Source organism: Procambarus clarkii, chromosome 18, assembly GCF_040958095.1.
Source record: "Procambarus clarkii isolate CNS0578487 chromosome 18, FALCON_Pclarkii_2.0, whole genome shotgun sequence".
Lineage (NCBI taxonomy): Eukaryota > Metazoa > Arthropoda > Malacostraca > Decapoda > Cambaridae > Procambarus > Procambarus clarkii.
Genome location: NC_091167.1, coordinates 3,719,636 through 3,729,637, shown reverse-complemented (window position 1 = coordinate 3,729,637; position 10,002 = coordinate 3,719,636). Strand labels below are relative to the sequence as shown.

At 44.3% G+C, this 10,002-nt stretch overlaps 1 protein-coding gene across 1 annotated transcript; it reads right to left on the bottom strand.

Annotated features, from left to right (window-relative positions):
* Positions 1 to 1,074: 1,074 nt before the first annotated feature.
* Positions 1,075 to 1,705, bottom strand: LOC123754676 (protein FAM200C-like). The gene is made up of 2 exons (XM_045737146.2): positions 1,523 to 1,705; positions 1,075 to 1,314 (listed from the first exon to the last, which is right to left on the bottom strand). Exons 1-2 carry the CDS (start codon positions 1,703 to 1,705, stop codon positions 1,075 to 1,077), a joined length of 423 nt encoding a protein of 140 aa, XP_045593102.2.
* Positions 1,706 to 10,002: the final 8,297 nt, after the last annotated feature.

Sequence of the window (10,002 nt, the reverse complement as noted above, 5' to 3'; positions counted from 1 at the left end):
TCTGGAAATTGCTGTTGTTTTGCTTTTGATAAAACAACGTGGATGTCAGGACTTTTGGATGTCAGATCACCTTTGATGTTGTTTTCAAGGTCCAGCCCTTGTCTGTACTTTGTTGACAAGTTTATAAGCATCGAGACTCTTTGTTCACGAAGGTTGGTTGTTGCAACAGGCAGAGTAGCAATTGTGTAGTCTCCACATGTACCATTTAAACAGCCTATGCACTTTTTGACATCCAACGTGAGGAGAGATCTGACTTATTATGAAATTCCAAGTTGGCTTTACGGTCGGAGGGAAGTTCAAGACGTGCTTCTGATAGTCTGTCAGCCTCGTCACAAGCATCAGCACGCTGACAGTTGAAGGGAATTACAAATCATCTGACAGTGGGTGAATCAAGCTCTGGAAAGTAATCAGAGTACAGCGTTTAGAGTTAAGTCAGGCGCTTTGTAACTGACTCCTTGATGTCATAAAGCATAGTCAGATGCCTTTAACTGACTCCTTGATGTCACAAAGCATAGTCAGATGCCTTTAACTGACTCCTTGATGTCACAAAGCATAATCAGATGCCTTTAACTGACTCCTTGATGTCACAAAGCATAGTCAGATGCCTTTAACTGACTCCTTGATGTCACAAAGCATAGTCAGATGCCTTTAACTGACTCCTTGATGTCACAAAGCATAGTCAGATGCCTTTAACTGACTCCTTGATGTCACAAAGCATAGTCAGATGCCTTTAACTGACTCCTTGATGTCACAAAGCATAGTCAGATGCCTTTAACTGGATCCTTGGTGCCACAGAGACTGAGGTCGTCACACTCTTCCAAATACTCTGCGAGCTTTAAAAAGGCGTCAATCTTCTATTGTTCCACTTCCTGGTTTTGTTTCAAATGTTGAAATCTTTTCTCCTGTAAAATGACTTTAATGTTCTTCCCTTGCAACTTCCTGTTCAATGAATTCATGCCCAAACTTGTCAGCACATATGTGATGTGCAAGTCAAGTGGAGGAGCTCAACTTGCCTGCAAGGGCATGTTTTTGATCCACTAGAAAGATTTTTACTTCAGTTCTGAGAGCCCACACTTAACTCTGAACATTTCTGCGTGTGAACCACTTTACTTCTGTATGGGAAAGTAGGCCGGAAAATTCAGCTTCTCCATCCTCACATGAATCACGAAACAGCCGCGTATTTAGTGCGTGACCTTTGACACCATTGACAGTCTTGATTACATCGTTCATGACAGCCTCCAGTTCAGGTTCCAACTGCTCCACAAGCAATGTCCGGCTATGGGTCATATACTGGGCAACTTCTATTCTTGGAACCTGCGTTTTGGCCAAACCAAAAAGTTAGCCAAAATGTTAGCTACACTGACCCAGCATGTCTGCAGCTCCATCAACACACACACACCAATACAGTTTACCCAGTTTTAGTCAACACTTTGTGTTTTTAACCACAGATCCGCCTAGTTGAAGACATCAATTCATCGAGCTCTGAACTCATGTGGAGAACGGGAAATATTTCTTCAGTTACATCGGAACCGCTGTAGCGAACACACGGCATCAGCTGCGAATTGCTACTGACAACAATAGTCTCCTCAAGTTGAATAGCAAAATGTTCTGTAAAGCTGGAAAGTCTCTCTTTCACATCTCTTGCAGACAAAGACACTGAGCACAGTCGCTTGGCTTCTTTCTGGCCACACAAGATTTCTGTCATGTACACAACTGCCGGTGTGATCAGTTCTTCCCCAACTGTTCGTGGCTTCTTGCTTCCGGTAAACAACTAAGTCACTTCAGTTCCTGCTCTTGTTACTCAACGTTGCTCAGGAACTCACCTAGTTGTGCTTGCGGGGGTTGAGCTCTGGCTCTTTGGTCCCGCCTCTCAACCGTCAATCAACTGATGTACAGATTCCTGAGCCTACTGGGCTCTATCATATCTACATTTGAAACTGTGTATGGCGTCAGCCTCCACCACATCACTTCCTAGTGCATTCCATTTACTAACTACTCTGACACTAAAAAAGTTCTTTCTAATATCCCTGTGGCTCATTTGGGTACTCAGATTCCACCTGTGTCCCCTTGTGCGTGTGCCACCCGTGTTAAATAATCCATCCATGTCCACCCTGTCAATTCCCCTGAGAATTTTGTAAGTGGTAATTATGTCTCCCCTAACTCTTCTGTCTTCCAGCGACGTGTAGTGCAGTTCACTAGTCTGTCTTCATAAGTCATGACTCTTAGTTCTGGGACTAGCCTAGTGGCATACCTCTGAACTTTTTCCAGCTTCGTCTTGTGCTTGACTAGATACGGGCTCCATGCTGGGGCTGCATACTCCAGGATTGGTCTTACATATGTGGTATACAAGGTTCTGAAGGATTCCTTACACAGGTTTCTGAAAGCAGTTCTGATGTTAGTCAGCCTCGCGTAGGCCGTTGATGTTATTCTTTTGATGTGGGCTTTAGGAGACAGGTTTGGCGTGATATCAACTCCCAGATCTTTCTCTCTGTCCGTTTCGTGAAGGACTTCATCTCCCATTCGGTATCCAGTGACTGGCCTCCTAGTTCCTCCTCCTAGTTTCATTACCTTACATTTACTTGGATTGAACTTTAGCAGCATTTCTCGGACCATTCCTTCAGTTTGTCTAGATCATCTTGTAGCCTCTTACTATCCTTCTCTGTTCTGATCCTCCTCAAAATTTTTCCATCATCAACAAACATCGAGAGGAACGAGTCAATTCCTTCTGGGAGATCATTTACGTATATCAGAAACAGTACAGGTCCGAGGACAGATCCCTGTGGAACTCCACTGGGGACTCCCGCCACTCCGAGACCCCACCCCTCACGGTGACTCGCTGTGTCCTGTTGCTTAGGTACTCTCTTATCTAGTAGAGTACCTTCTCTTTCATTCCTGCCTGCATCTCCAGTTTGTGCACTAGTCTCTTATGTGGTACTGTGTGAAAAGTTTTCTGGCAGTCCAGAAATAAGCAGTCTGCCCAGTCCTCTCTCTCTTGTTTGATTTTTGTTGCCTGGTCATAGAACTCAATCCTGTTAGGCATAATTTGCCATCTTTGAACCAATGCTGATGTTGTGTTACAAAGTTCTTCCGTTCCAGATGTTCCACTAGTTTTTTTCATACAATCTTCTCCATCATCTTGCATGGTATGCAGGTTAGGAACACTGGCCTGTAGTTCAGTGCCTCCTGCCTATCACCCTTCTTGTATATTGGGACTACATTAGCCATTTTCCTAATTTTTGGCAGTTCAGCTGATACCAGTGACTTGTTGTACACCATGGAGAGTGGTAGGCACAGAGCTTCTGCTCCTTCCTTTAGAATCCATGGTGAGATTCCATCCGGACCTATAGCCTTTTTCACGTCCAAATCTAGCAGATGCTTCCTCACCTCCCCACTGGTAATCACAAACTCCTCTAGTGGTGTCTGGTTTGATATTCCCTCCCTTATCTCTGGGACTTCTCCTTACTCTGAAGTGAAGACTTCCTGGAATTTCTTATTGAGTTCCTCGCACACTTCCTTGTCGTTTGTAGTGAATCTTTCTGCCCCTATCCTCAGTTTCATTACCTGTTCCTTCACTGTTGTTATCCTCCTGATGTGGCTACGCAGCAATTTGGGTTGAGTCTTTCCTCTGCTCGCTATGTCATTTTCATATTGCCTCTCTTATCACCCTGACGTATTCATTCCTGGCGCTCTGGTATCTTTCTCTGCTCTCTAGTGTTCTGTTGTTTCAATAGTTTCTCCACGCCCTTTTACTTAGCTGCTTTGCTAGCTTGCAACTCTGATTAAACCATGGGTTTCTCATCTCCATTTAATTTTTTCCCTTTTGGACTGGGACGAACTTGTCTGCTGCCTCCTTACACTTCTGTGTGATGTAGTCCATCATGTCTTGAACCGTCTTTCCTCTGAGATCTGTTTCCCAAGCTATTTAAGTTAGGAATTTTCTCATCTCCTTATAGTTTCCCTTCCAGAATGCCGGCCTCTTTCTTCCTGGTCCCTTCCTTGAGTACATTAACCCTTCTTCGACCAGATATTCATACAACAGTACACTGTGATCACTCATACCCACGGGGGCTTCAAGGCCGAATTCCCTTATGTCTGAATCGTTCAGAGTGAATACTAGGTCGAGTCTTGCTGGTTCATCATTGCCTCTCATTCTCGTGGGACCCTTGATATGCTGACTTTTAAAGTTTCTAGTCGTCACCTCCAGCAATTTTGCTCTCCATGTTTCCTAACCTCCATGTGGTTCTCTGTTTTCCCAGTCTATCCTTACATGATTAAAGTCTCCCATGATGAGCAGATGGGATCGATTTCTACAGACAACAGCGGCTGCTCTCTTAATGATAATGTTAACTACCAAGTTGTTTTTGTCTTACTCTTGCCTGGGTGTTCTTTCATTTGGTGGAGGGTTATATATCACTGCCACTACTACTCTTGGTCCTCCCATCGTCATGGTGCCTGTTATGAAGTCTCTGAACCCGTCGCAGCCCGGAATAACCATCTCCTCAAAACTCCATTCCTTTCTCATCAGTAGAGCCACTCCCCTTCCTTCCCTTTCCGTATTACAGGGTGTACCTCTCTGCCTCTGCTCTGCCAGCCTCTGCTTCTTGATAGCTCTTTCAAAATTATTAAAGTATTGCAGCAATTTAGAAGAACGATATGTTTAAATTTTTCAAGTGTTCCTGTAGTTTATTCTTGGTGAAAGACTCTGGTCCCCGCTTTCACACACACACGAAACATTGTTCTTCATTTGTTCTTCAACTTCTGTCAATCCATATATGAGGAATTCTGCCTTGCTTGCTTGATGCCATCTCAAGAGTAAAAATGGAAATGATTAAAAACAGGGAAATTTAATAAAAAAAAATGATACTTTGTACTAATATCCCGAGAAGTTATAATTAGTTAAGTCCTGAACTCCTTATCAACAATGTAATTTGATAGGAGGTGTCCAGTGTGACACTGTCACACTGGACAATGAGACACACATTAGCCATACTATGCAAGGACAGTGTTGCCATAATGAGAACTGAACTGACCATTTGATCAGAGGACCTGCTCCAGTCCCAACACTCAGGGACTCACTCCCTTATATGGCATCAAAGAAAATATTAGTTTTGATGTAGATTCAGTAATTATAAATAAACAACAGTTTATTTATCTAGCCAGGAATGAATACGTCAGGGTAAGAAGAGAGGCAGAAGGGCAATATGAAAACGACATAGCAAGTAAGGCTATGACTCAACCCATATTGCTACACAGCCACATCAGGAGAAAGACAACAGTGAGGGAACAGGTAATGAAACTGAGGATAGGGCCTGACATATTCACTGCAAACGACAAAGAAGTGTGCGAGGAACTCAATAGGAAATTCCAGGAAGTTTTGGAGAATTTGGAGCAAGGAGAAGTTCCAGAGATAAGGGAAGGAATAGTTAACCAGGTACCACTAGAAGAATTTGAGATTAATAGTAAGGATGTAAGGAAGCTTTTGCTAGAGTTCGATGTGACAAAGGCTATAGGCCCGGATGGAATATCACCTTGGATACTAAAGGAAGGAGCAGAAGCACTGTGCCTGTCACTCTCCATGGTGTATAACAAATCACTGGTAACAGGGGAACTCCCAAAAATTTGGAAGACAGTAAACGTAGTCCCGATATATAAGAAGGGGGATAGACAGGAGGCACTGAACTACAGGCCAGTGTCCCTAACTTGCATACCATGCAAGTTAATGGAGAAAATTGTGCGAAAAAAGCTAGTGGAACATCTGGAGCGAAGGAACTTTGTGTCACAACACCAACATGGTTTCAGGGATGGCAAGTCATGCCTCACAGGATTAATTGAATTCTACGATCAGGCAACAAGAATCAGGGAAGAAAGAAAGGGGCGGGCAGACTGCATATTTTTGGATATGCCAGAAAGCCTTTGACACAGTTCCACACCAGAGACTAGTGCGAAAGCTACAGAAGCAGGAAGGAGTGAAAGGGAAGGTACTCCATTGGATAAGGGGAGTACCTTAGTAACAGAAGACAGCGAGTCACTGTGAGGGGAGAGGTCTCAGATTGGCGAGACGTTACCAGTGGAGTCCCGCAGGGTATATGTAAATGATCTTCCAGATGGTATAGAATCATTCCTCTCTTTGTTTGCTGATGCAAAAATTATGAGGAGAATTAAGACGGAGGAAGATAGTATGAGGCTACAAGATGACCTAGACTGACTTAATGAATGGTCCAACATATGGCTATTAAGGTTCAACCCTATGATGAAACTAGGCAATGGAAACAGGAGGCCAGACACAGGATACCGAATGGGGGATGAAGTCCTTCATGAAACAGACAGAGAGAAAGATCTGGGAGTTGATATCACACCAAACCTGTCTCCGGAAGTCTATATCAAAAGATTAACGTCTGCAGCGTATGCGAGGCTGGCTAACATCAGAACTGCCTTCAGGAACCTGTGTAAAAAATCATTCAGAATCTTGTACACCACATATGTAAGACCAATCCTGGAGTATGCGACCCCAGCATGGAGCCCGTACCTTGTCAAGCACAAGGCGAAGCTAGAAAAAGTTCAGAGGTATGCCACTAAGCTAGTCCCAGAACTAAGAGGCATGAGTTAAGAGGAAAGGCTTCGGGAAATGCACCTCACGACACTGGAAGACAGAAGAGTAAGGGGAGACATGATCACAACCTACAAAACTCTCAGAGGACTTGACAGGGTAGATAAAGGTAAACTGGTTAACACGGGTGGTACGTGAACAAGGGGACACAGGTGGAAACTGAGTACCCAAATGAGCCACAGGGACGTTAGAAAGAACTTTTTCTGTGTCAGAGTAGTTAACAGCTGGAATGCATTAGGAAGTGATGTGGTGGAGGCTGACTCCATATACAGTTAAAATTGCAGATATGATAGAGCCCAGTAGGCTCAGGAATCTATACACCAGTTGATTGTTGAGAGACGGGACCAAAGAGCCAGAGCTCAACTCCCGCAAGCACGACTAGGTAAGTACACACACACACACACACACACACACACACACACACAGACACACACACACACACACACACACACACACACACACACACACACACACAGGTTGCAGAGATGGTCAAGGAAATGGCTACTGGAGTTTAACACCAGTAAATGTAAAGTTATAGAAATGGGATCAGGTAGTAGGAGACCAAAGGGACAGTACACAATGAAGGGGAACAGCCTACCTGTAACGATTCGAGAAAGAGACCTGGGAGTGGATGTGACACCTAATCTAACTCCTGAGGCACATATAAATAGGATAACGACAGCAGCGTACTCTACACTGGCGAAAATTAGAACTTCATTCAGAAACCTAAATGAGGAGGCTTTTAGGGCGCTTTACACTGCCTACGTGAGACCCGTCTTAGAGTATGCCGCGCCATCATGGAGCCCCCACCTGAAGAAACACATAAAGAAACTGGAGAAGGTTCAGAGGTTTGCGATGAGGCTTGTCCCAGAGTTACGAGGGATGGGATATGAAGAGCGTCTGAAGGAACTGAACCTTACGACACTAGAGAAAAGAAGGGAGAGAGGAGATATGATAGGGACATATAAAATACTCAGGGGAATTGACAAAGTGGAAAAAGATGAAATGTTCACACGTAATAATAACAGAACGAGGGGACATGGGTGGAAACTGGAAACTCAGATGAGTCACAGAGATGTTAGGAAGTTTTCTTTTAGCGTGAGAGTAGTGGAAAAATGGAATGCACTTGGGGAACAGGTTGTGGAAGCAAATACTATTCATACTTTTAAAACTAGGTATGATAGGGAAATGGGACAGGAGTCATTGCTGTAAACAACCGATAGCTGGAAAGGCGGGATCCAAGAGTCAATGCTCGATCCTGCAAGCACAAATAGGTAAGTACAAATAGGTGAGTACACACACACACAGAAATTGTTCACGACTTTTGTTAGGCCAAAGCTAGAATATGCAGCGGTTGTGTGGTGCCCATATCTCAAGAAGCACATCAACAAACTGGAAAAGGTGCAAAGACATGCTACTAAGTGGCTCCCAGAACTGAAGGGCAAGAGCTACGAGGAGAGGTTAGAGGCATTAAATATGCCAAAACTAGAAGACAGAAGAAAAAGAGGTGATATGATCACTACATACAAAATAGTAACAGGAATTGATAAAATCGATAGGGAAGATTTCCTGAGACCTGGAACTTTAAGAACAAGAGGTCATAGACATAAACTAGCTAAACACAGATGCTGAAGAAATATAAGAAAATTCACTTTTGCTAACAGGGTGGTAAACGGTTGGAGCAAGTTAGGTGAGAAGGTGGTGGAGGCCAAGACCGTCAGTAGTTTCAAAGCGTTATATGACAAAGAGTGCTGGGAAGACGGGACACCACGAGCGTAGCTCTCATCCTGTAACTACACTTAGGTAATTACACACACACACACACACACACACACACACACACACACACACACACACACACACACACACACACACACACACACACACACACACACACACACACACACACACATACATACACACACACACACACACGCACACACACACACACACACACACACATACATACACACACACACACACACACACACACATGTTATACTCAAATTCTGTCAGTTGAAATGTAACCAATCACAGGCAAGTAGGCCTCTGACGTCATGCCAGACAGAGGAGCATCAAGCATGCTCCCAGCAGCAGCCTCAGTTATCCTCACAGACTCAGAGTAGAAGGACCTCGGCTAGGCAGATATATACCTTGCTATCTCAGTCAATAAATATATACAGAAGCGACTACTGTGTCTACCTTCTACCCGAACAAGGCAAACGAATACTGGTAGCAGCAGTGGGACCCAGAAATTTTTTTCTGGAAACAAAAGTTCAAGTACCCAGCATCGCCTCGTGTTCCAGCCATAACCGCCGCCACCGCCACCGCCATAAGCCGCCATCCTGCCACCCACGCATCAAATATTGTGCCAGACCGGGGTCCTGCCATCAACCACTACTCCAGGCCAACGTCTCAGCAGTAAGGGTCAATATTTTCCTGTGAGAACGCTCATTCATCAGTGAGTAGGAAGGAAGCTTCCCGCGCCAGCCATTTTTTTGAACCTCGCGCCACCACGTGGGAACCACCTAGTGCACCCACCACCACCACCGCCACCCAAGCTGACAGTATCTAAGCTTTGTGAGTGTTCAAGCTACTGAAATCGTGGTCAGTCATCGTCGCAAGCATCACCTGATCATCGTATGTGCTGTATTGTTCCTTGAGAATATTTGGTGGACTGCAATTGTTTGACTAGTGTCGCCTCCCCAGGCTCACACACCTCGCCTCCCTCTCCAGCTCACACCTCGCCACCAGCCCCTGCTACATCGTTTTGTGTGAACTTCTCCTAGAAAATTGTATTCTCCACCGCCATCGTCGCAATATCGTCGTCTCCGAGTTTATCTTCGCGCTCCCAACATCAATTCCCAGCTTGGGGGTCTCCACGGAGCTTCGCGCCACCGCCGCCAGGAGCGCTCCCATCGCACCAGTTTGTAAACAAGCCCTCACATGGTCCTCTTCACACGTCTGGTCACCGTTTTTCGTTTTGGCCACTGTTATATTGCAAATCCTGCAGCCCTGAGTTAAGTAAATATGAGATAAGATATCGTGTGCTATGATTTAATGAGGTTTAACGTAAATATATCCAAAATATCTTATGAATTAATCTTTCAGTGACTTGTTAAATATTGGAGCCGGTTTAGTACTCCAGAGGCCCACAGTTTATCTGAGACATTTCAATATTCCCTGCATATGATTCCATTATTCATTAATTGTTACTAGTGTCATTACTGAATTCAAAGGTGAGAGAAGTAAGAAATAATTGTTTCTAGCAGTTATATACATTCCTGTGTCCAGTTTATGTGCTACATCCATATTTCTTGCATTGCCACTTGTTGTGTTGAATCTTTTTAATTAAATTTTGCAATTGCACTTCCAGTTTTTATATTCTCAATTGC

What these genes read in the sequence shown, in the direction of transcription:
- LOC123754676 (XM_045737146.2), bottom strand. Translation starts at nt 1,705, where the DNA reads ATGACAGAAATCTTGTGTGGCCAGAAAGAAGCCAAGCGACTGTGCTCA. An exon ending in TTCGCTACAGCGGTTCCGAT is followed by an intron (nt 1,315 to 1,522) that starts GTAACTGAAGAA and finishes GCCAAAACGCAG; the next exon opens with GTTCCAAGAATAGAAGTTGC.